Below are 27,709 nucleotides of genomic sequence, written 5' to 3'. Positions count from 1 at the left end.
ATATATAATTATAATAATAGTGCGATAAACAACTATAACATAATATTGGAAAAACTCACAGTAAACATAGTTCGTAATAAAATAAAACTTTTTGACAGCAATCTAAATTTTGGCACATTTCACACCTACTTCTGATGTGAACTAACTGAAAAACTTTCGCCCCCTACCTTTCTGACTGCCGTTTTTCAAAGAACAGGAAATCAAAACAAACTGTACAATTGGGTCCTTGAAAACTTCATGATTAATTACTCGCTTATTTTCAAACATGCAATTAAAAAATATTTTGCGGTGACCAGTGTTCTCAATTACCAAATAAATTATTTTATTATTATAAACAAATGAGCTTACTGCAAGGAAATTGTTATTTATAAACAATTTTCAGGGGGAAAAAAAAAATACCTATATATATATATATATATGTGCCAACATTAACATTATTTTTAGAGTAAGAATATTTTTTTAATATAATTGCTACATAAGTTTTATTGGCCTGAGCAAGAACAACATACAACTTTCGAATATCACAATTGTTCTAGAGAAATAGCTGATTGAAAAACTTATATACCCATAACGTTGCAGCTAAAATTGTTAAGACAAAGTGGGCCAGCAGTTAGAATGTTTATCTATCACACTGGTGGCTCGGGTTCAATCCCACTTTGTGTGTATGTGTGTATGTATATGAATGGTGAATTTGCAAAACGACTCAAGTCCAAACTAATAGTTTTGAGAAAATCACAAAAAACTGTGTAATGTGCTGTTGGCACATATTGTGCCACTTTTTATTGGCGTAAAGCAAACAGATCAGTATTGCGAATATTTTTCAACTTCTGAAAGAAGGTTTAAATTTTATATGTTTTTAGAAAAATAAAATAAAAATGCTGGACTTAAGACGTTTTGCAAATTCACAAATATTCAATACAAAATATAATATATTTTGTAGTAATTATCATTAAAATTAAATTAATCTCTTAATGTTTTTATTAAGAAACGAGGTGAAGTTAAGAAGTAATTATTTTTGTATGGTTGGCAACATATTTTTTAGCAGATGGCACTGAGAAACTCCTTATCCTTTAAGATCAATATCAATTTATTTCAACAATACATTCATGTGTTACAAACAATTTTTAGAGATTGTAGGATTATTTTTCTCAATTTACAAGGATACTTCAACAATGAGAATAACAGTTCAGTCAACATAATAAGATTGTGTCAACAATTCACTCTGCATCAGACACAACCTACATGTGGTAAACCAGGGTGTCCACCAGACGGGAAAATACGGGAAGTACGGGAAATGTACGGGGATTTTTTTATCATACGGCAATATACGGGAATGTGCGGGAAATGAAAGTTTCCATCCGGGAATTCGAAACGATAGACGATAACGTCGTTGTGATAGCCAAGCCCATGTTCGGAAACGCTCGTTATGTCTCGGCTCGGTGGAATGCTAGATGCTACTGTGCTGTACCAATATTGTAGGACGTAAGAGAATAGTGGCACTTCTAAACCGGTAGCTTTGGGTGGTAATCTGTACGGGAACGAATTTTATGGCGTGTAGTACGAGAATTGTCGTTTCTTGGTGCGAGAAACAAAAGGCGGTAAAAGTTACCGCAGTTCGTTGGCAAGTTGATTTGGTGGATAGGCCGTAGTGTTACTGTTTTACGGACATTTTTTTAAAGAGAACACAATATTTCTCTCGGATCACTGTTTAAATTGTTTCAGTTGAAATGTTACTCTTCGTGGGATAACCTCGGACTCTTTGTTAACATTCTCTAGACAAAGGTGTTGATACTACTAAGTGCGCCGTGAGAGATGGGTTATGACAGTATTTTTCCGCAGCGCGGTAATTAACTAGAATTACAGATTTGCAAAAGAGACGTGTAGTCCACAAAAAGTGTGATTTTCTTTGTTGTGATTAATGTAATATTTATTTATTTTTATGTGACGCTTCTCGTATGCTGCGTAAGTGATGTTCACATTGTGTTATGTTCGATACTTTTGTCTAGTATTGGTCATGTAGGCCAAGTTTACTAGTGTCATTTCAACATTGACGCCAGTGTCTGTAATTCCTATAAATCATAATGCGTTCGCAACGAGGCAAAATAAAATATAATAGTAAGTGGGAGCAAGAATTCACTTGGCTAACCCTTGTTACAACCGACTTGTATAGAGCTAAATGCAAAGTATGCAACAAACATTTTGCTATAGACAGTATGGGTAGGAGTGCGGTGGTTTCTCATAGCAAAGGAAAGGACCATTTGTCAAGAATTAAAGTTCAGAACTCAACGCCACCATTGATGTATTCATTTGCATCAACATCTGTTGTACCTGATTTCACATCTGCTGCTTCAACATCTGCTTTACCTGCTTCTGCATCTACTGCTTCAACATCTGTTTCAACAGCTTCTACGTCTGCTATACATGCCTTTACGTCATTTGCACTTGATTCATCAGTTGTGTCTACATATGCATCCAGTCAAGATACGTGTAAAATAAGCATTGGACAAGAAACGTCAGTTGGTGAGTCAGTAAACAAAAAATCTGAATCGTCACCATTTCAATCACTTGACATACAACAATCACATTTACACACAGTTGAAGGTAGTGGTCTGAAAAGAATGCTGACTAAAGACAGTGTTACAAAGGCAGAGGCTTATTGGTGTTTATCCACGGTGCTAAACCACTCATCCTTACGCTCACCAGAAAGAAATTGCAGCCTCTTTAAGAAAATGTTCCCAACATGTGAAATTGCCAATAGCATGCAACTCCACCGGACTAAAATGGCATATTCAGTTGTTTATGGCCTAGCACCATACTTCAAGAATGAGCTAGAAGGTCTGTTGAAAACATGTTGTAAGATTACTTTAGGCTTTGATGAATCCCTAAACAAAGTAGCACAGAGCCAGCAGATGGATGTAGCTGTACGGTTTTGGGATTGTAACACCAATACTGTATGTACCAGGTACTTGACATCTGTTTTTTTGAAGCATTCTACATCTGAATGTCTCCTTCAAGGCATTAAAGAGGCACTGATAGGCATACCACTGAATAAAATTATGCAATTGTCTATGGATGGACCGAATGTTAATTTGAAACTTCAAAAATTATTGAACAGTGAACTCTCGTCCTGTGAGGTTGATGGACCCAAGTTGCTTGATATTGGATCGTGTGGGTTGCACACGTTGCACAATGCATTTAAGGTAGGGCTCAAGGGAACTGAATGGAATCTAAATGAATTTCTTAGAGCTTTGTATTATTTGTTCAAAGATTCCCCTGCTAGGCGAGGAGATTACATTCAGGTTACAGGAAGCTCTGTTTTCCCATTGAAGTTCTGCAATGTAAGGTGGCTTGAAAATGACATTGTTGTATCAAGAGCCTTGCAGGTTCTTCCTTGCATAGAAAAATATGTAAAAACAGTTGAAGGCACTCCAATGGAACCCAAATGCAATAGTTTCAAAACTGTTGTTAGTAGTCTCAAAGATAGGTTATTATTGGCCAAACTGACTTTTTTTCAGTCTCTGTCCAAAGAGGTCGAGCCCTTCTTGAGAGAGTTTCAGACGGACAGTCCAATGGTGCCATTCTTGTTTGAAACACTGTCTGATCTTGTACGGAATATCATGACAAGAATAGTCAGAGCTGAAGTAATGAGCTCAAATTTTCTGAAGATTGACATTGGAAAAAAGGAAACTCTAATGCTTTCTAAAGACATTGATGTTGGTTTTGCGACGAGGTCAGCTCTAAATAAATGTAAGGGTGCTACTGAAAAAGATATTCTTGTCTTCAAAAATGACTGCAGAACATTCCTGAAGTTATTTATCCAGAAATGTATGGAGAGGTCACCATTAAAGTATTCTTTTACAGAATCTGTTTCTTGCCTTAGTCCGCATATTTCTGCATCAGATAAAGGAAATACAAGGCTACGACAAACTCTTGAAACCCTTGTTTCAAGGAATGTAATGGAAGGCAATGTAGCAGATAAAATACAACGTGAGTATACTGACTTGTGCTCTAGAGAAAGCGTCAAATATCAAATGATTCACTACTCAAGAAGTGATATACGTTTAGATAAATTTTGGATGGAAGTCCTTGAGCACAAGGTAGAATACAGAAATCTGGAGAACTTTGTTAAACTCATTCTCATCATGTCACATGGCAACTCAAATCTAGAAAGGGGTTTTTCAGTTAACAGGGAATGTTTGGTGGAAAACTTAAAGGAACAGTCACTGGTGGCACAGCGAATGATTCATGATTCTGTAACTGTGAAGGGAGGCTTGGACAATATTGAAATAACAAAGTCTGTTGTGTTTGCAATGAGAAATGCCAATGGTAAATACAAAGAAGCCCTGGAAAAACAGCGACAGGAGAAAGACTCAGAAGAGCAAAAGCAAGATAAAAGAACACGAATGGCTTTGGAAATAAGACAACTGGAAATAAAGAAAAGAAAACTAATTGAAGAGAAGGAAAAGGCACTTAATGAAATTTCAGCAAAAATAAATATGTTGAAAAATTGAAGCAGCAGTTAGAAATGGATTTGGATTAATAAGTGATGCAATGCAGTGTTCTTGTAAAATAAATTTATAGAATCTGAATTTGGTTTGCAATAATACTTGCTTAAATTATGTATTATAGGCGTAGGCATATTTTAATTCACTAAACAAATTTTGAAACACAAATCCCAAAATTGGTTTACTGATTACAATAATCAAGAACGTACATTGGTTAACTTTTATTTAACAATTGCTTGTGGCATAGTTGTAATTTCCAGAATGTTGAATGGCGTGGGTGTCATTGAGGACATTGTTTATAAGTGATACATTGTGTACTCAGTATTAGCAAGGTTTTCAAGAGAAATACATAGACACTTGTACTGAAACAGTTTAACTTGCTACTACTCTAAAGGGTAAGTTTGCTCTGCAGTATTTTTAAAAGTATTCCATTTATATACATTAAATGGACTATATTTTGTATGTTATTTTTATTATGTGTAATTAAACTATGAATCAAGTCTACGTTCTTCGTGGTTTTAAGAAAATTAAATTGAGGCATCTATATTTATGCTATTTTCAAAATTGAGAAGTAACTAGAAATTAATTTGATATTTTTGAATGTACTGGAAAATGTACTGGAATTTTTTTTTATGTACTGGAAAATATTTTGTAAATATTGGTGGACATCCTGTAAACGTTCAATGGTCTATTGCTGCCCATTGTACAATGCCAAGGTAGAATGCCTGCACGACTTCTTCTTCTGGAATGTATTTGAGCATCTTTCGTACATCTTGTAATTTGTCTGCATTAATTGGGATAAAACCATTGGGATAAGCTTTCTGAGTTGGAAGACCTGGGTTGTGGGGATATGTTGGGCCAAGGGCAAATGTGTGAGCAACTAGGCTATCAATAAATGGCTTGGCTACGACAATGCCGAAGTGGTCTGCAGAAAATTGGAACTCCATGAAGGAGGAAATGCTGAACGGGATTTTCTGACTTCGTGGTACATTGCAGGTTGATGATTCCAGGGAATTTACATTCTTTTTGTAAATAGTTGGCCACCAACTATGAAAGTTGTACACATTTTCACTTTCGACAATGTTCACTGTAAATTTTTTCTTTGCACTAGAGTGCACAATTAGCTCACACACATCCTTTAGTGTGTAGAATCTGTCCAAACGACGCAAACACCTTTTCACCACAGCAAAATCTCTGTCCGAAGGTAAAAATGAATGGCCTCTGATGGGAAACAGAAGTCTGATCTTGAGGAACCGTTTTTGTGCAGTTAATGCCATTAAAAATCTGATGACAGTGTTGTTTTTGTTCTGGCCTGGACATCCGTCACAAAACAACCATATCCCGGTTGCTGAGTCAGGAATAAAGTTGTTCATGTAGTCAAGTAGGAAACTACATACCTCGTTCGGCCCCTTTTTGGCCTGTCCTTCGTGGTATATGTAAAATACGGCCTCGCTGGTTTTAAGGTTGTGCACTGAAAATACAGGAACAGTCAGCTGACGAAGATAATACATATCCTGCACTGGAATCTTTGGCAACGATATGTTTTGCATGTAGTCAAATGACAATGCAACAAAATCATCTCTTTCGATGCACAATTGAGATGCACGTTTCAATGTTAAATAGAATTTCTTGCTCCTGCGTTTATGCACAAGGAGTTCGGCCGTTGCGACGTGTTTGGCGGTGTCATTTAGACAGCTTTTCAGTTTAATACTTTTTTCTTCACAAATTACACAAGTATCAACACTAGGTCTGCCAAACTTCAAACTAAAATGGCTCTTGAAATACTTGTGGTAGTAATGATATGATACATTCCTGTCTGCATACTTGTCAACAAAAATTTCATGCATTTTCTTGACTGTTAGTTCTCCACTAAGATAATAAATATCAACATCACCATAATGAGTTTGATGAACTGGAAAGGAGGATATATGGCTATGAATATCCGCAAGAATAGTAGCGTCTTTTGCACTTGATGGTTTGTGTTTTCCCCTCGCATCACTTGGTGATTTTCCAAGTAGTATCAGCTGGCACAAACGCTTGACACTAGATTCACTAACACAATAAATACTCAAAAATGCTTTCTTACACACAGCAACCAGTTTACCAGAGTCCCTTACATGGTACACAAACATAGCTTCTCGTCTGCCAGGTTCGTCTTTCCTGCCCCTTCTTCTTTGAACGTCTTAACGCATTATTAGTCCTTGCAAAAACCCATCCTGCTCATTCTTGGTACTAAACCCATTCATTTGGTTTACTGCCTCAATGAAGGTATTATCTGAAACTAGCCTGAAGCACTTTTTCTTGCAACTGAAATCAAAGAACAGTACATAATTATTATTACCTCTTGTAATTTATTCGTCTCTCTTCAATATCTGTTAATGTTAGTAATTTAATTGGTATCTAGTACAAAATGCAATAATACACCAAACAGTCTACGCCCTACTATTTCTAACCATTCGGAAATCTGTGAAAAATAGTGTGATTGAGTTCGAGGTACATAACTGAACACATCCATTTAATTTTATTGTTTAGCTTAATTATGTTATTTATTCAAAAATAAAATATGACAGTTTGTTTTGTAAAGCACTATAAGATTTTTATATGCCATAGAAATTACTAGTTTAGTAACCTGTATCCTGATTCGAACTAGGTACTTTATAGTAATAAGTCGTGCATTTTCTGCAACGTTTGCATATAACAACAATTATGTATAGTAAATGCCGTAAAAGGGGAAGACTGGATAGCAATATATAAATAACATTCGTGAGAATGTGACAAATAATCTATTGGCTGGAGGACTAACTTTTATTTTTTATTTTTGGAATAAATGTTAACTTATATTGTATTATTATCAAGTATCACTCTTTTTTAACACATTTAACACACAAGGGGTTTGTGTTGTTAATTATATTTTCAGGACATCTATTAATAAATTATTCTGAAGGTAAAAAATTTATTTTCTCTTCATCTATATTCACAGAGAAACATTTTACTGATTTAAATGTAATGTTCTGCAGTTCTTTTTCCTGAGATGGCAACACCACTAACATTTCTCACTAATTGCAAGACCGCGAGTGTTCTGGTATTCTCATTTTACTGTATTATTTAGTATCGTTCTTACAACTTATTAGCACTATGTACTTACCCTCATTCTTGTCCAGTGCATCTAGCTGGTACAAGCTTGTTTACATGGTTCTTGTGTTCCAAACCTTTTACCTTAGCTATTTTTATAATGTTTCCTTTGTATTCAGCAGTCCTTTTGACACCCTTCTTTCGTATATCATTGTTGTCAATAGCTTCTTCAAAATAACTCTTCAAACTACTGCTAGAACACGCCATTTTCCTGCAAACTTACTTTTGTTTTATTTCACAACACGCACATTTGCAACAACATTTTCGTTCACACTGAGCTGAACATATTTGTCAACAGATAGCATACAAGTGTCAGAACATTTAGTTCCAGTTATTTAAGGTAGATGGCATATGTGTTCACACAACCACGCTTACTCTCACATCAAAATATTTTTCACAGTCAAAACGACCTAAGTCCGGGACTTAGGTTGTTTTGTCTATAAAGATAAAAATGCAGGAGCAGATAAAAACGCAACAAAGACGTGGATTAAAGTCATTTTACTAGTAAACTGTAGCCCTTTGCAATTGCTTCACGATTAGGCAATAATCTCAAAACACCAAAAATGTGACTTAAGTTGTTTTGCAAATTCACCATTCATATATATTTTATTTTTATTGATTTTCATTGATAACATAAAATTCATGTTTATTTTAACATTATTACCAATATTTGGAAACAATTCTCGTCCCACATGTTAAAAAATAAAAATTTATGCTCAACACTGATTTGTGGAGTGGACGAACAGATTTCACTTTGCATGATGAGATTTTTCACAACGATAGCAGCGAAGCTACTTGATCCCTCAAATTCATTCCACCAAAGTGTACACCCTTTTTGTTAGCCGTGTGATGTGTATTTTTACCATCAGGTTAAACTTTTCATGAAAATATTGCAAGAACAGGAAATAGCATCGCATGAAGATGCCATCAAAATAGTACATTCATTAGTTCTTCACAAATTGAGCGCTCCAAAGTTTACTAATATGATGAAATACACTATGTATGCTGCGAAATTGATAGAACCATGAGTCACATCCAAAAATGTTAACAAAATCAGCTTTCCTCTGTCTTTTAAAAAAAAAAGTTCATGCAACATTGGCGAATTCATACAATGCATGTGGTGTGAACAGAACGTATGTTTTACATGTTTCACAAGTTTTACAAGTATGACCCTCAGATGTGCACTAAATCTGTAGAAAATGACAGTGACAGCGATGTGTAAATAGTGTCACACTTTGGGATGAGTTGGAAAAATAAATAATGTTGTTAATGTTGTGCATTTAAATAACAGTGTTTTGCCTCTTTCACATTACCTTCACCCTAGCAGTTGACCGTTTGTAGCAAAAAAAAAAATCTAACCAGAATGGAATTGAACCCGAATCGCCAGAATAGTAGTCAGATGCTTTAATCGCTGGGTCACGCTGTCTTAGCAACTCCACATGCAACATTGTGCCTCATATTTTGATTGGCTATTTCTCGAGAACAAATGAGGATTGGGTTTTCTCTTTTACAGGGTAGATTGCCATTGGAATAGTTAACTCTCGTAAAGAGACATCAAAATCAGCGACCCGAAATTAACGCCATCTCCTTGTTAGATAGAAAAAAATATTAAAAGTTCACTTTGTGAACGACCTCTAGATTTGGTTACAGGAGAAGGGTAAGTTATTTTGTATCAATATATTGTCATGTTAAAGGTGATTTAGAGTGTAACGACTGTCGTGGAAGAGTATGAGACTTGACTGACCACCTCACCAGTTAAAAGTTAAACTACACACTAGCGACACTCAGGCTGCCCCAGCGATCCAACAGATTGCACTAACCACCTCAGATTTAACCATTATTAAGCTTAACGAGAAAGAAAAAAAAAACATTATAATGATTTTCATATGGGAGCCTTCATTTAACTGTAAATAATACTTTTATTCCTGTAAATGGGATTAATACTAATTCATTAGCATTACATTGGTAAATTTCTTAATATTTTTAAGTAGATATTGATGTTTCCAGATTTGTTGGTTGTTTGCAAAGAATCTTCCATGAAAATATGGCTGTCTTTCTTCCTGCCATGCATTCAAGAGTCATCATATTATTTGAGTTGTAACAAGTCACAAGCGTGCCCGACTAAGACAACGACTGTTCCTTGCACAAACGTAGACACTGGAAGAATTTTCTCGACGACTGTTGCAGGTAGTTGGGATTAAAACTCTGTTAATGATTATAATATTTCTCGAAAATAGTTAGTGATGTAATAAAAAAAAATTTGATATTAATTTCACAACATATTCCTATCAAGACAATACAATCACCAGGTTGCCGAGACAACAAGAGCTCTCGACCCAGCTCTCTCACAATGACTGAAGATACAAAACACATTATCAAGCTTACAGAAAAATTCACTTTGCTGGGGACTTCCCCAAAATAATGCTTTACTATTGGCTACACATACTATTATACTGTTTTTTTTTTTCTCTCTCAGACGGCTTCCCCTGGTTCTCTCACATGTCTCTGTCCTCTCACACTTCGGTCTCTTTCTAATCTAATACACAATTCTGAAATTCCCCAGTCCTGGCGAACGCCTGTCAGTCTTGTACACAGAATGCGCTAAATTATTGTTTTATTATTTCGGCGCCGCCATGTCGCAGCACGTTTTTCTTTATTTTTTTCCCATAGCACTGTCTTACGTTCTAGACACGTCACAACCACACCATGAATCATACATGTAAATTCACACTTACATATAAAATAACCTAGCCAACCAAATGAAAAACCAGTAAAAATATAGTTAAAAGACTTCTCTCAAAATAATTGAATATCAGCATTAATTACCAGAATATTACTAATGATAGAATATAAATTCAAATTAGGTCACTGTGACCTTGAACTTACACAATCAGCTGATCCCTTCTGAATGACAAAAAATATTTATTCCTTCAACAAATACAGTCGAACCTGAGTGAGTGAGAACTGGGTAAGCGAGAAAACTCTATAAGTGAGAGTAATTGTCAGGTCCCGTTATTTTAACCCTCTAAAACCTCTATAAATAAGAAAAAGAAACCTCTATAAGAGAAAGTCGCTTTTCACTCATGGACCTCTTTAACTGAGACTGCTACTTGCCTGTACCTCTATAAGCAACAGTCAAGCGTATTAACATCTGCTATTTATGACTTATTTGTAAATTTTGTGAAACTAACATTGTTGTTGTTGTCTTAACTTTTGAGGAACTAACAATGTTTTTGTATTGTATTCTATTCGAATGGTCAAATGTCTAGACTTATTGTCGAACTTACTACAGTTGACAAGTATCAATTGCGAAGAAAGGTTCGGCACATACTCATAAAGTTAAAACGAAAAATCAAAGTGTCGTCTTTAAGTGATAAACTTAAAATTGTGAATACGTTTGAGTGCGAGAAATAACGAAATGAAATACAGAGTGAGTTTGGTTTACCAGAATCTACCTTTTATAAAACTATAAAATCAAAAGATTCTATAAAGTTTCAGTGCTCCGAGGGACACGGAAATATTGAGAGGAGTCAACTTTCCGAGTATGCCGACATTGAAAAGTGCATTTTAGACTGGATAAAACAAACCCTCGATAAGAACATTCCCATAGATGGACCTTTGCTGAAACAAAAATCTAAAGATTTAGCTAAAAAATTGGGAATTCAGAACTTGGAGGGTTTGAAAAAGCGTCACGATGTAGCTTTCAAAAAAGCAGCCAGGGAAAGTAAATCTGTGGACCAAGGCGTGTGTAACCAATGATATGCCAAGTCTTTTAGAAGGGTATGATCCAGAAGATATTTACAACACGGATGAAACTGCTTTGTTCTTCAAGTGTCTTTCGGATAGAACATTCACATTTTAAAGCGAAAAATGCCATGGAGAAAAACAAAGCAAGGAACGTCTTACTATTCTTCCATGTGTAAACATGACTGGTACGGACAAACTTACCCTTTTCACCCGGAAATCAAAGCGACCTAGATGTTTTAAAGGTGTCAAGACTCTACCTAATGATTATGCCAGTAATACAAAAGCTTGGATGACAAAAATATTATTTAAAGATTGGTTGAAAAAGTTAATAAGGAAATGAAGATAAAACGAAAAAAAAAATCGTGCTTTTCACTGATAACTGCGCTGCTCAAACGGACTTACCAGCACTTGAAAACGTAAAAGTCATGTTCTTGTCTGCCAATACCACCAGTAAACTTCAACCTTTAGATCAAGGTATCATGCACTCATTTAAATGCTTTTATCGCAGAGAAGTCGTTAAACATATTCTTACGTGCCTGGAAGAAAACAATATCCCTAAGATTAATGTACTTCTAGCCATGAAATTTGCAAGGAGAGCATGGTACACAGTACATGACGTTACTATCAAAAACTGCTTCACGAAAGCTGGGTTTTCGATCAGTACAAATAAACAAGACTTTCTGCCAGAGAAAAATGAGGTTGAAGTTGGACCTAGCAACGAGGAATGGGCCAAGCTTGTGACTCACGAAACTACTGGTTATATGTTAACGCCAACCTTTGAAGACTTCATACAGATTGACGACGACGTGGCTACCGCAGGAGAATACACTGATGACGATATCATTCAGAATTGTGTGAGCACGTGTGCTGACGGAAATGACAGTGAAGATGAAGCCGACCGATCACGGATTTTCAATACAGAAGTATAGAACATTCCAAAGAAGCAAGATGCTTTAAATGCACTGGAGACGGTCCACAAGTTTTTTGAATACTCGACGGTATTTGATAAAACAATATTTGATAAAATTTATGAACTGGAAAAACATATACAAAATGTAAAATCAGAAATGCAAAAGAAATTAACGGATTTCTTTAAGTAAATTTTAGTGTTTTTTTTGCAAGCATTTATGACACATTCCAATGAATATGTAATACCTATGCAATACATATGTATGTCTATCACTACATATATGCTGTATTTTTTATAAACCTCCATAAGTAAGAAAGCCCACTCCTGTACCTCTATAAGCTAGAAACTCGGGTTAGTGAGAAACCTCCATAAGTGAGGAAAAAAATCGCAGTCCCTTGAACTCTCGCTTGTCCAGGTTCGACTATACTTGTAAAAGCTGGGGAGGGCAGCGTCTTGCAATATTACAGGGTTCCGCCATTATAGGGACAGGCCTGCATCTCCATCCCACCCTCCCCTGACCCTTTAGGGAACCCTTAGCCCCTCCTTGTTCTGCCAGTAGTCCATCTCCCCCTACCCTACACAAAGGCCAAGTTTGCAGCACTTTTAGCTTGTCCTTACCCAACGGGTGGGTACGGGACTGCTAAGCGGAGCCAGCTCTGCTCTGATTCAAATATGTGGGAAAACTATACTGATTGTGAACATTTGTTACGGGTAGTTTTCACCAACGTGTCACCTTTGTTTTTTTAAGACATACAACATGTGTGTTTCGACACATTCTTGGATGGATGCAACCGCAGTGCGAAGCCACTCAGTTTGCCTGTAGGTTAGGACATCCGCAAAGCTTGAGCGAAGTTGTCTAAGAACTTTCTCGTTCATTACTGCAACGTGGTACCGGAACGTCCGCCTGGTGTGTAGGCTACCTGCACACCTTGGATGATCAGAATTAAGAATATTCTTGGCAATAAAGACAGTTGCCCCTGGTGGGTACAAAAACCCCATCTTGTGCAGTGACGAGGACAGAACGGCTTGGGTAGACCACCGCCGTGCTGCCACTACCCACAACTCAGCGAAGCTCTACCCGCCCAGCGCGTCGACCGAGGGACAACATCGTCATACGAGTGAGCCCTGGGAATACAGACCACTAGTGAGGTGTTGGTTTTTACATCACCGCAACCGAGGGTTTCGGATGCAAGTTAAGTGTCGACGAGAGATGACTCGTTTGGTGAGTAACAAGTTGGTAACAATGAAGAACGACTAATACCGAGGAGGAGTAAGGTGACGACAGGGGTGTAGTAAGTATATAACTGGGTGGAGTTAGTTCCAGATGTCGGAGTGACACTTGCTTGGTGAGCATGCATATGAATGGTGATGACCAGACCATTCCTAACATCTATTGACTCCCAATGAGTACGAGCCAGTGGAAGAGTCTGCTAGAGGTTCCAGACTGAACAGTTACAGCGCAGCATCAGCTGACGACACTCGCTTGCCTTACGAGTAGCGAGTGGCTGTCATCGGAACGCTGTGGTGTTCTAAGATTGCATTGGATTGGAGTGCCAGTGCGAGTATCCAAGGCCATTCTACCAGAACGACGACGGACCCAGGCTGTGCTGACATTCTGCAAATAACGAGGCGAGTAGCCATACCAACAGCAACCGGGAGTCAGCGGTGGTTATTTTAACATTATACTAAAAATTATAGAACCTGGTCATAAATATGATAACTGTTTATTGTGATAAAGTTTCTAAGCTCCAAATTTAATGAACGTTCGAATTGAAAAGCACAGTTTTTCAGTCATTAGCTATAATATTTTATTAGCAGCAAGAGAGCAGTTTTATAAAGACTAATTTACAATAAATTATGAACTGGAGTAATTACGCACTTCAATTTTGTTCCACACTGTTAAGACTCTTATCTCTTTTAATATTGCAGTTTTTATAAACCTTTTTATTCTCATTATTCATTCCCAATATTTTTTATATACACAACAAACCAGTAAACAAAGCTCGACATTGTGAAGTCGGCATTCACAGATCCACACGGCACGAATGGTCATTTACGTTTATCAATAATATTTTGGTGCCGCCGTGTGGAGTTTGTGAACAAATTTCTATTTTTCAAATCTCTTTTGTTTTGGCACATGCGCACCCTTGCATATTCCTCTCCCGTTACACTTGGGCAGCGTAACATTTATTAAAGTTAGAGAACAGACTCAAACAGATGTACAGTAGTGGAATAGAGTCAGGAATGAACCTGGAATGTATTTGAAGTGTTGTGCTAATAACTCTGAAATAAAAGTAGCTAATGAAGTAGAAAATATAAGAAAAAACAAAACACAGGCCAGCACAGGAGAGAATAAACAAAGACTGAACCACAGAGCAGCGCTTCTCCCACTCCCGCTCCCACACCACTCTTCCAATGCCCACTCCCGCGCCCATTCCCCATACTGGTCTACAGGCAGAACATGCTCGCACTGCTCATTAGATATGAAGGGTATGTAATATCCGTTCTTAGTGCTGCTCTATGACCTACTATTAACATATGTACTTATGTTAGCTTTCTAAGCCTTTTGTATTTATAGATACAGTGATCAGTCATTGAGTGGGTCGGTTTTGGATTGCATAGTTAGCCTATAAATTGTGTCCTGCTATACCACATTTCATTAATCAATTCACCTAAAAAAGTTGAAAATCAAAGATCACGGTTTTTGGCCTTAGGCCAATTAAGATAACTTAAGAACTGAATTTAAAAATAAATTCTTTCTTATTGTGGCTCTAGATCCTAAGATGAACCCATGTAAAAAATTTCAGCTCTCTAGGCCTTTTCATCTGGAAATAAGCTGAAAAAATGTGTTTTGGACTAAGGCTAGTTTTAGACCACTCAAGACTGGTATGTACCAAATTTCAGCTCTCTAGGTCTTTTGAATCTGAGATTTTACGATCAGTGGGTGAGTGAGTGTGCAATGATTTCTGTCGCCTGGCGCACGCCAATCTCCCTCCCTTCTCCATCTCCTACCCCTCCTTGTTTATGTCACTTTTTTTTTTATGTTGTAGTGACGTTTTCCCCGTCCTCTTGAGTCGCCGCGCACTTAAATTATAAATAAGTTTGCTCCCGAGGCTCAGTACATCTTCAGCTTAGTACATCGTTCATTCGATTAGGGTTGTGGTTCCATGGCAGACGTGTTCGCCGTAGAAAGTCGTGTGTTTCGTCATGGCCGATGCCTACCTGTATGTCTTGTGCACCAAATTTAACTTTCTTTCGCCATTGCTATTTAATGCACTTCTTGCCAGTGTGCCTTTAGTCAATGTCTATTTCTTTGTAGAGCTGTGGCACTTATTGTATTTTTTGGCAATCGTGATTTTTCTGCATTGCCGCTTGCAACACGTCTGTACATTGAAATGTAAAGTTAATTCATGTTAATTAGCTTTGATTTATTTCTCTGTAGCTTCCGCATCCTAAAGTTTGGTATTCCTCTTGTTCAGAATGGCTGCCAATTTAATATTTATATTTTCGATATTTAGTGTAAGCTATCCTACACTTGTCACAGCAAGTGTTACGTGCGCAGTCTAGGCATGAGTTGTCTAGTCTTGTGTGTTCTTTGCAGCTTGTCATTTTTTATTCTTAAGTTTGTTGTATCAAGGCTGGAATAAATTATAGTAGAAACTTATTTGTTTTATTGTGAACTGTTTTCCCCTTTGAACAAACACTACACAGCCAGTATATTCATAAAAGAATGGATCCCCTGTTATTTTTTTGGCGCTTCTCATCAGGCGCCGGTTGAAGTGTATTTGGATTCTGACTCCAAGCACCCTTCAAATGAGAGTGAGTGAGATTTGGCTTTTATATACATTTATATAATATTTTTACTTTAATACACTTTTACATATTGAATGTTCATTTGAGAATATACACATTATTAACACTCTCAATCAATGAGATCACGTAGACCAATGCAAAAATCAGTAGGTATCTGTACAGCAAAAATTAAAATTTAAAGCTAAAATTAAAAATTAATTTTCCAACTATCATTCATTTGCAGGACCCCTAAAACACTGGGTCCAGAAAGAATTATTTCATGAATTACCATGTCATTTTACTCTTAATATAAAGTACATACTTGCATGCATGGATTATTGTATCAAATTTTACCTCGTAATATTTCCCCAATACCACTCAGCATCTTGTAAGGAATGTCTCATTTCTGTGCATTCTTTCTCCAGTTCCAGCTCAAAGAGAGGATGATGTCGTGAAATCTTGCGTGGAGGTAGTGCAGGAGCAGATGCAAATGTAGGCAGTTTTTCCCCCCATTCACCATAGAGCAACAGAATTTCCATGACTCGGATGTGAGATTCAGTGTTGTACACCACTTGGCTGCAACAGAAATTATAAACATCTTTGAAGATTTACTTTTTGTTATACCACTGCACTGAGCACCACAACAAAACGAATCTTGATAAGGTTTTCTACAAGACTGACAGGATGTAAAACAGTTTACTACAGGTGTACCTTATCATATTATACAACTATGTCACTGTACTCCTGAAACTGATGAATTCTGACTATCAATAATGGGATACAATCTTTTAAACTAAATTAACAAAGATAAAAATGATTTTTGTTCTTTGAAATACATATACTTATAGTTCAATTTAACACTTTTGGAAGCCCTGTTTAAAATATACTTTCACTATCCTTCAGCTACATCAACATAATCCGATGTTGATCACACAAAACATTTTAATAGTTAAAAATAAGTCACTATTTATGTCAGGCTTTGCTCTTAGTTACATCAACAAACACAAACCAATTTCAGTAATGAACCAAATAAAAAAATTGCACTTTTGATATGATGCTAAGTCATAACATAGAGATTTTTTCAAAGGTTGTTTTTATAAGATATTTCCAAATAAATGCATTGTAGGTTGTGGTGTTACTCACCCTGATGAGAAATGATTAATATTATTCAGCACAACTAATACAATAGGGTCAAATGCACTAAAGTAAAGGGGCCACATAATAATAGGTACATAGATTACTTGCCTCCTACCAAGATGATCTCGGTTCAATTACGGTCAGGATGAAAACCCACATTTTAACATTGTAGTGGACCTTACCGCTGGACATGTGTTTCCATCTAGCAGCCAAAGCGTGGTGCAGTTAGTGTGTACGTACATGATCCTCTCCCACGGAGGGCGCAGGAAGACATGGCACAGGTCCTGGATGAGCACGGTGGGAGGTTCCGTGAAGCCGTGGTCGTACTGCAGCTGGCACATACGGCACAGGTGGGTCATGAGGTAATGGAGAGTGGCACGGTGGTGCTCAGGAAGCTCCTGCACTATCTGCTGCATGCACGAGCCACACTGCTCGTCGTTGCGTATCCCTGCCAACACAACTCTCATGATGCGGCACTCTCTCCACGAGTAGACATTTCTTTGTGCGCCTCTGCACTAGCGTGCAAACATCAAAGTAAATCCAACAACATATTTGAATACTGCAGTGTGACCTATCCAGTTGTCAGAGTTTAGTTTGTTTTCATTTACCAATTGTCAGTGAAAAGGTGACTTAAAAGTTAATGAACCAAATCAACTGCTTTCCTCTCTTACAAATAAAAAACTAAATACCTTTAATTTAATGGTGAATTTAGTGTTTACTCTGATTTTTTTAATGCTGTATATTTTACTTTTATAATTTAGGAAGCACCCTTTTATATCATCCAGAATGTTTCAAAACAAACTGCCATGCCCACTTGTTACTTAATATAAAGTCAAGACATAAGATAAAATTCTCTAAATTTGTAATGAATAATTCCACACTAGTTTGTTTTGCAGTGTTTGAAAACAGTGACTTTTGCCCAATGCTTTTCTCTTTGGATAAATGAATCTTCAGTAAGAAAAACTGAATACCAGTACATACTGAGACAGATACAAGTACACCAGAATATTAATAATAATTCAATACTTAGCTAGTTGCTAGATATTTAATCAAATTATTTTCTCTCATTTAATTCAGTAAGTTTTCTCTTACTTTTAGGTCAATATTTGAGTTTGTAAAGTCTACAGCTTACTAATAATATTTTCCTTGGTGATTCACATCAACAAAAATGGTAATAAAAATTACGAGAAAATTCACATCCATTATCAACATTTTTTGTGTTTAATTTTGCTTAAAATTTGTGACTGAACCACTAACCAATGAATAAATATTATTTTAATATTTAAATTGTAAGAAAAAAACTTTCAAAGCATACCTATAAAATTAATGCTCACTAAAAATTATAACCCACTTTGTTTAGGTACCTAATATTATTGCAGTTACATGCCATTTTTGGAAACTAAATTATTCGTAATAACTACAAAAGTGTGTTGAGAGTAAAATTAAGTCTTCACTTAATCTTAAAACCAATTAACTTGTTTAAATGATGTTACTACTACTTGAGGACCATCCCATGTTTATGCCTGCATGCATATTCAAATAAAATTTTTAAAAGTTTTTTTAATAACTATATTTGTTGTGAGTGTATAATAAGATGTATATCCCATACAGTGACAATTACCTTCTTTGCTAAAAAGAATTGTCACTTCTTAGCATTTAGAAGATAATCCTTTTCCTGGTCATCCACAATGTGTAATTATATAGCAACAGAACATGTAATACACCAACGAGGACTGAACTTTTCTCATCACCTAACTCATATAAACACATCCCTCACTAGGAGAACCCTTTAATAGAACACATGTGATTTCATGTCAATGTCTCGCTTCAAATCATACAGAACCAAAAAATACCGAAAATAAGACTTACGTGATGCCTCCAGAAACCTGTCGTACCATTGCACGGGTATGACAGGGTCAGGTAGCTCGTGTAGGAACTTTTTCAGAATGCCAGCAACACAGTGAGGTTCATAGTTGGACAGAATCAGGTCTGCGTTTGCCTTGTCTGAAAAGCAAGATAACAACAGAATTAAAAATTGTCATAAGACCACTAAATATCTGCCAAAATACTTTAGTTGATAAACACCTAAGCAGTGAACACAATTACAGACAAACCAGAAAAAGTCACTAAGAGATAACAACATAAAAAAGTTTGAATTTCAAATATGTAATTATTATATATATGAAAATATTTTGGTACAATGTTCCCTTGTTTTACAATGTAGGACATTTTAATTTTTAAGGCCATTAAAATCAATTACTTAAATATATAAATGTGATTTTGTCAAGACAATTCAGTTTAGTGGTTAAACCATTTGTCTCCCACCAATGCAATCAAAGTGGATTCAACTCAGATTTTCAAATGTGGGAAATATGGTAAACAGTGTGGGTTTTCTTGAGGAATACCGCAACCCCCGATCCCAATGGAATCCCTGTGTTTCTCCAAACTTATCTCGCCTCCAGTTGTAGTGTTGTTGTATTCCTGCCTCCTGCAACTACTGATGACACTGTAACAAAGAATGGGTTAGGTGACTTAAACAAAATTTTTCTTAAGGGTTTATAATTATTTGATGATAATGTTACTTCTTTTAGGCATAGGCAGTGAAGATAACTTAGTTGTACTAAGAAATCTAAATAATTATTTTAGTTAAATTCTACTTTAAGTTTTAATATATTTTGGTTTTATTTTTCCAGGACTATTTCAAGGGATTCTTAAATTAACAAATTGAGTAAATGTATCTGAAGAGCATGTGCTTATATAATATTACAGATCTATGCTTTTCCCCAATTTTTATGGTAATTTATTGTTTTATATCATAACGTTTTGTATGGGTTATACGGTTTTTTTCAGTAATGAAGCAAAAATGCTGATAGAGATTCAAGGTTATAGTGGTTTGGTTTTTCAGAATGGTGTGTAGTTATAATTAATATTTTGGTGATGAATTTAGGTAATTTATATTATTCAGAAAAATGACTTTAAATACATTTTTTTCACAGGAATGTCACACAATTGGCTGGTTAGGAAAGTTTGAAATGTTAATATTTTAATGTTAAATTTTATTGCATTATAATATTTTATTTTGTTTCATAACTGAATTTTTTGGATGAGTCACATAGTCAACATCTCTATAACTCTGTGAAAGAAAGGAAAGAAAGAGAGGAGCGCACCACCCTGGTGCCAGTAAGTTATTTTTCTTGTCTCATGGAAGTGTGTTGTTGGAAAAACCCACCACGTAGGCGCACAACTGCGCAGCAGCAACTGAAATTTTCAATGTATGCTATTTCGGCAGCCAATCAGGACTGTCCCATGTTGTGGTATGATGTGCCCTTCCAGACTTTCATGGAACAAAATTTGTAAGAACACAATTTTCCTATATGGTCAGGTACCGGATCCTGTCCTGTGATTGGTTGGTTGGCCCACGGGGTTGCCTCCGTTTGTTTTCACCTTGGAATGGAAGAAAACTACCTTGTCCAACTAGTTGTCGCTCGATTGTTACCGCGTGCGGTTGCATTGTCGGCAACTCACAACATTATGATTTAAGAAGGTGGGACCCAAATTTCACGCCTGCTGGTTGGGGCCCAGACCGAGTTTTAACATTTTTTTTTATGATTTGAAATTGGACCCCAGGCGTTTGGTATCAGCCCAGGTTGACCGCTGGTCAGCCCCCCATGACAAGGTCCGGGAATACTTGTACCTCAGGTTAAAAGGTTAATCAAAGGACGTTAATTTTTTTGAGCGATAAGAATCAAATGAAAAGAAGCCATCTGTAAATGGAAGTGTCTGTAATTTGTCAGCCACTATACTGTTCAATACTGTACAATACTGTTCAAACAATATATTTTTTTTTTGTAAGCAAAGAAAAATTTTTTTTTAATAACCAAATAATGGAACTTAAATTATGGTGAAAGGACTCAACTCCCTCCAAATTAATTCTCAAAATTCTCAACTCATAACAATAACAACTTTTCAAGTGTAAAATGTGTCTTGGTTGTGTAGCCGCGCTGATCTGGACTGTCACAGAGTAGGCCGGAGACAGATGTAGGGCAACCGGCTCAAATTCATCCTATATCGTCAACATATTTTAAGTGTAGAACTTGTTTAAGTTAGGACAATAACCACAGAAGAAAGCACGTCATAAATACAGTTATCACAGTGAAATACTACTACGAAAATTTTATGCACATGATATTCAATCACTTTCTTCAAACTTCTCACATTACATAATGTTTGAGTTGGGAAAATAAGTATACTTTAATCAACTACAATGCTAAATATTTTTGGTAATGTTGGTAGTACCCAAATACTGGTATTACAGCTGTTGAATATCTCCTTAAATAAGTTTTTAACTGCTCCCTGGCATCTTGAATCACAATGTGAGGTCATATGGGAACTAAATATTGAATACATTGTGAAGTGCCATGTTGCAGGAGAATGCTGAAGGTATGGGACCAGGCAATCAATATACTAAATGGAAAATACAACAAATGGTAAAAGAAAATTGTGCCAAATTCAATTTTATATTACAAATTTTGCATTCAGTAAGAATAATATTAACCAAGATTCAAACTGGCAAAACAAGCAATAAAAGCTGACTTAATAACTGTGTCCTTTGCCAGGCATTTTTAGAATGTAAGTTTCCCTTCAGTCATCTACAGAATCAAAACATAAATTCAAGAAAATATTTTACTGCAACAAATAAAATTATTTAGTTTCTTTAACATATTTCCCACTGAAAATAAGACATTCATAATATGAGAGCAACTTTTGTATCCCATGTCGTAGAAGTTTTCCCTTTGAAATTGGAACCAATGTGTGACAGCAATATGCACCACTGCATTGCTCTAAAAATTGATGAGACAGGAATTTTTTGATGTGTAAGAAACTATGGTAATCACCGGGAGCAAGATCTGGATTAAGATCTGGGTTTCAAACACTTTCCAGTACAACTCTTCTGATATGTTAAGTGCCAAGACATATGAGGCTTAGTGGTATTGAGCACTCCATGTGGCTTGCTCTGAATGACCAGTTTCAATTTATACAGTGATTTGTAATAAATCAGCATTTACTCTTACATCTGGTTAGGAATTCTATGAGTAGAATGCCCTCAGTGTAGCACAACACCATGCTCATCACTTAACGTGCAGACACGGTCTGCTTGAATTTTGTCCTGCAGAGATCCACTCTGATGTCATTGCATTGGCTGCTGCTCGCTTTATAGGGTAAGGTATGCAACCCACATTTCATTGCTTGTAACAATCCAGGTCAAAAAATTGTCATCTCATCATGGACCAGTGAAGAAATTTTGTTTTGAATTCATGTGTCAGTTTCAGTACCCGCCTAATGCACTTTTTATGGAACAGGTGCTTCGTGACAATTTTGTGCAACAGGGAGCAGCAAATGTGTTGCTGCACCCGCCCTGCAAGGTTATTTGTAATGACTAATGGCCGCCCACTGCATTCTTCATCATACATGTTTTGCCATGAACCTGACAGAGCTGATGATGAATTTTAATTGACGCTTGACCCACCACCAGTCTTGCCTCTTTTACACGAGTGAGCCTGCATTGCTGCAGCGGGTGTTAAATTCAGGGCCTCAATCATGTGTGCAATATTTCCTTCAGAAGCGACAGAGGAGCTAGCTGTACATTATCAACTTCAAGTGACATACATAAGGAAATGAACTGTGTCAACTTCATGTGTTCTTTGCTGTTTCTAATTATCAGGATAATAACTCTTCTCGCAATCAAAAAAGTATACATAACAAGTAAAGATAGTAAGAAGTACTAAGGAAACCAAACTGCATATATTCTTCAAAATCACTAATCCACAACAGTTCCAGAAATCCCTGAAACTTAACTAGGTCAGCTCCAAATGATTTGATTACTTTAGGGTCCTCGGTAGCTGTGGTTGTAAATACCAGACGATCAAGTTGCGAGGGTCATGACCCAGCATGACTCACATGTGTGAGCATTGAGTAAATACCCTAAGTGATTCAGAGCTCGCTGTAATCTGAGACCATCTTTAGCCTTAAGCCTCTAAGCATAACTGAGTGACATAAAACCCTACCTTTAACTTTTCTTTAACTACCATGATCTTAGGCATAGGGAAGCACAAAATCTAAATTCCCAAAAAAATAAAAAAATATAAAAGGCTTGAACTTGAGGCATATTGTTTCCCAAATGTTAATTTTGATGATATATTATTGTAGAGGGTGTTGAACTCTACATCCCCCACCACTCAGCTGATCTTTATATAGTCTGGGTTGGCCATAGGAAGCAGTCAGTAACGAGTTGGCTTTCAGACAGGTGGGGTGTATCGCTCCAATCTCTTGGTACAAGCACTTGTTTAAAAGCTGAAGAACAGTAAAACCTCGTTTATCTGGCTTGTTCATCCCAATCTCCGGATAATCTGGATCAGATATGTACACATTTTATTTAATGTTCACGTAAAATAACAACAAATAACAAAGACAGTTAACACACGATTGTGTACCTGGTAATATTTTCGCTGCATGACTGTAGGATACCATTAAATTTTTATAACGCTATGTTTTATCAGCACCCATCGAATAGTAAAAGGGTCATTATAAAAACAAAGAATGTTTTGATGTGATGAGCCCTGCGGTTTTTCCCTCACCCCCAACGCCACGACATGGACCTGCCCATTCCTTCGCACCAGTCTGATGCTATCAGCGTGACAGGGCGATGTGTAATTGACTCACCAGCTATAGATAAGATAGTGCTGGGAGCGAGTGTTGACCTTGATTGTTACCTATCACTTTCCCTCCTTCAATCTCCTCAGTTTTCCTACAGATTTCAAATGGCACTCATCATCTTGTTTATTGCCTGTGTTGTTCAACCAGTTTTTGTTTAACTTTATTGCTACACATATTGTTCTTGTTTTATATTAAAGTGTTTGTGAGTGTAGCATTAAAATAGCATCAAAGCGAAAAAAAGGTAGTGGTTTCATTGGATAAAAAGTTAAGACGCTATTAATCAAATTGATAAAGGAGAAGCACCAAAGACAATAGCTGCTGAATTAGGAGTTGGAACTTCAACAGTGTCCGAATGGACCAAGCAAAGAAAAGAAATGGAAGATTTTTGTTGTAAAATTATGTAAAGACAGTTTGGAAGGAAAAGGAACAACAAAAAAAGCAAAAAAAAATAATGAAACATTAGATGACACACTAGTCATGTGATACAGTGCTCAGTGAGAAAATGGTATGCCTATGTCTGGACGGAGCTTGGCCCATAATGCTTTGAGCTTAAACAAAAAGTTACCAAATCCTTACATAAAATTCCTGTTAGCCAGGGGTGGCTAGAGCGTTTGAAAAACCGATACAGTATTTGCCAACTTACTGAGACTGGAGAGAGCTTGTCTTGTGAAGCTGGTGCTGACAAATTTAAAAAGGACTTCGAACATATTGTTTTATCTGCGGAATTGAAAAAATTATCAAATTTATAATGCTGAAGAAACTGGGCTTTTTTACCGGATGCTTCTGAGCAAAGCGTTAGCATCAAAGCTTGCAGATTCGGCTAAGGGCTACAAGAACAGCAACATAACATTAATATTACAAACACTTCATTCTATAATGAGTCATATTGTACTAGTAGTAATTATGTTTCTTGAGGAGTAATAATTTGCCATCTTTTGTAACTTCAAGAAAGAAACCTTTCTTACATTTTGCAGATTCCTTTAGTCCTATTGCTCTTGCTGAAGGAACACATTTCACTTCAATAAGAACATCTTTGTCTTCCACTAATCCATTTGAACTGGCCCCCAAAAACCTATTCTTTAACCATAAATAAACCACACCTTCCTATTCTCAAACTAGTTCCTTTCTCAATTGTTTTATGGCCACACATTCATTTCGAAGTCTGAACTCCATTGCTGCTGTGACTATTGATGGCTTGTAAAGTAGCTGCTTGACTAGTTCACAGCATGATGTTGCATCTTTTCTTTTGCATAATGGGCTGAAATTGCTTAGAGCGAGACGTACACATCTCATGTCATACCACAAATCACAATCTGCTTAACCCTTAGTACCATACATATTTTTGGCTTTCTCATCTTTTTTCACCTGTAATTTGCATGAAAATGCTTCACATCTACTTTTCAATTATTCTACATCATATGGATCATCAGCCATACCGAAATTAGCCTCTGTAAGAGATACAACTTAGCGACGTTTCGCATGATCAGACTTGTTATGAACTAATCTGCGGCACTTGGTTGTGCAGTGATGTTCACGTTTCTTTTTAATTAGAGTTGTAGACTTATGTGTGTCTGTTGGGCTTGCTCCGGTCAACTTTTTGAAAGGACTGAGCTCCCATTGATGACCCTTTGGAAACCGCAAAATTGCAACACTGCAACGATGCTGAAAAGCCCTCCTCCGCGTGAATTTTTTTCGATTTCATAAAGTCATTTTTCTTTAATCTTGCCAGTGAATAATGATTTTGATAATGCACAAAATTATCGGTCACCTCATTGAAAAAGAAAATAAACAAAAAGTGCTTCTGAATTAAGTATAAATTTGATCTAAATAATTTACAAAATATATAACTTATCATCATCATCATCTGTAATATCATCTTCTTGATTAAATTTCTCAGCATCATGTGTTTTACATAACGTTTAACATTTTTAAATATAATTTACATGTAGTGTTTTATCGTAAGCCGGTGCACTGCCAAATACTACAGAAGTCGCTACCTGAGCCAGATCCACTAAAAAAAATGTGCAAACATACATGTAGACAATATTCTAATTATTTTCTGTGAAGAAACAAATTATTTCTCCCTGGGGAATTTGAGAGTTTTTACACTAATATATAATTACAATCGGTTTAGCAACAGCAGAATTGTTAGAAGCAACACCACCAAAAAATTTTTTTTTTTGTCATTTTACAAGGGATATCCTTGGAAACTCAGTTGCCAACGATATCACTTGTAGAACTGCAAGGCAGAGCTTTGTACCATTAAATTTGGTACAAAGCTTTGCCTTGTAATTTTACAAATGATATCGCTGGCATCTAAGTTTCCTAGCTTTTTCCTCGTAAAAGGGGAAAAAAAATGTCAGTCAAATGTGCACACACACACGACCCTCCATTCTGAAAGAAAGTGATCCATGATAAGTCATTAGCTGCATTCTGCTTTTGAGGTTCCAGTGGATTAAGAATTCTGGAACATTGAGATAAATTAAAATAATAAATAGTTTTTATACTTCAATAATTTTCCGTACATAATGTGTGCTTGCTATTTGCAGTGATGCAAGGCTGATAACTAATACTACTGATACTACTGAAAACTATGTTATGACTGGACCCTATGACCTGCCTTTCGCTTCGCTTCCTATAACACCTTAAAGAACAGAATGAATAAAGATAACTGGTAATAAATGCTAGCCCCCTCGACCAAACTTGACCTCATATTGGTAATAAGTTTATTTTTGAAGGTCATCTGTTATTTATATTGTTCAAATGAAAAAAGTTATTTTTTTTGCAAAATTAAATTAAGAGCTTGGATCTCCCTCTTATTTTCTAAATCATATAATGACATAAAACTTATAGTTCTTATAAGTAAAAATTAAAGGTTTTATGCCTACCTAGTGAAAAATTAAAAAAAAAAATGGACTGAGAGCTAAGTATTAAAAGTTGACAAAAGTTGGTTAAAGAAATAACAAGATTTACTATATAATTTTCTTAAATTTGGTGTTTAAAATGAAATAATAAGTTGTATAAAAAGTAATGGGGCAGCAACAACAAACTTTAGTTTGCTACCTGCCGAGCCACCCTTCGGTCAACAACTCTCTCTGCGCATTCTAGTGAGAAAAAACAGAAACTGTGTTTACTTTACGGTATACAAAAACAGTTTATTTTCTGCACAGTGAAAAAATAACCATAATTATGAAACACATAAAGCATTTAATAAAGCATTTAAAAAACCTTAAAAATTTTTTTACCTCACAGCATACACAATTGTATTATTTCCACTTGTTTGCATTCAAAATTGTTTAGTTTGTCACAACAAGTTTTCACTAAAATAAAAAAAAAACTAATATTTTTTGAAATGATAATATTATTATATAATAATATTTTCCTCAATAATGCAATTAACATTTTAGACTATCATGCGAAAATAAAAAGTATTCATTAAAATAATGTCACTGACTGACAGCACTTTCGGCTCATACTCTAGATCCATTTTTTAGTCTTAAAAATTATTTTATAAATTGATGCCAACTCTAACTGCAAGAGCAAAGGTTAGTCTTCAAATAAGCAGCAAAAGAAGATTTCACATTTCCAAATAGAATAACAGTGAACTAGGCAATGAGAGCAAAATTTAAACAAAAAAACCTTAACTGCACCCTTAAAAGGAATGGTGTAGGTGTATGTATATACATAACAAGTGAATCATCAAAAATACTGCATCTACAATCACCAAACATAGAATGGCCGCTAATAAAGACTTGGTAGACTTTTATGAGAA

General features: G+C 36.0%; 1 protein-coding gene across 3 annotated transcripts in view; it reads right to left on the bottom strand.

The window, feature by feature from the left end:
- The window catches only part of LOC134529227 (phosphatidylinositol 3-kinase regulatory subunit gamma-like), a 607,110-nt gene that overhangs the window by 25,510 nt on the left and 553,891 nt on the right, over positions 1-27,709 (bottom strand). For all 3 annotated transcript variants that reach the window (XM_063363103.1, XM_063363105.1, XM_063363104.1), the window contains exons 5-7: positions 19,093-19,227; positions 17,464-17,671; positions 16,441-16,662 (exon numbers count right to left, since the gene is read on the bottom strand). In XM_063363103.1, the coding sequence (XP_063219173.1) occupies positions 16,441-16,662; positions 17,464-17,671; positions 19,093-19,227 (565 nt within the window). The remainder of the gene's footprint in view (positions 1-16,440; positions 16,663-17,463; positions 17,672-19,092; positions 19,228-27,709) is intronic.

The sequence above is a fragment of the Bacillus rossius genome, chromosome 2 (assembly GCF_032445375.1).
Source record: "Bacillus rossius redtenbacheri isolate Brsri chromosome 2, Brsri_v3, whole genome shotgun sequence".
In the NCBI taxonomy this organism is placed as follows: domain Eukaryota; kingdom Metazoa; phylum Arthropoda; class Insecta; order Phasmatodea; family Bacillidae; genus Bacillus; species Bacillus rossius.
Note: the sequence above shows the minus strand (reverse complement) of the source record. Positions and strands in the feature narration are given on the sequence as shown.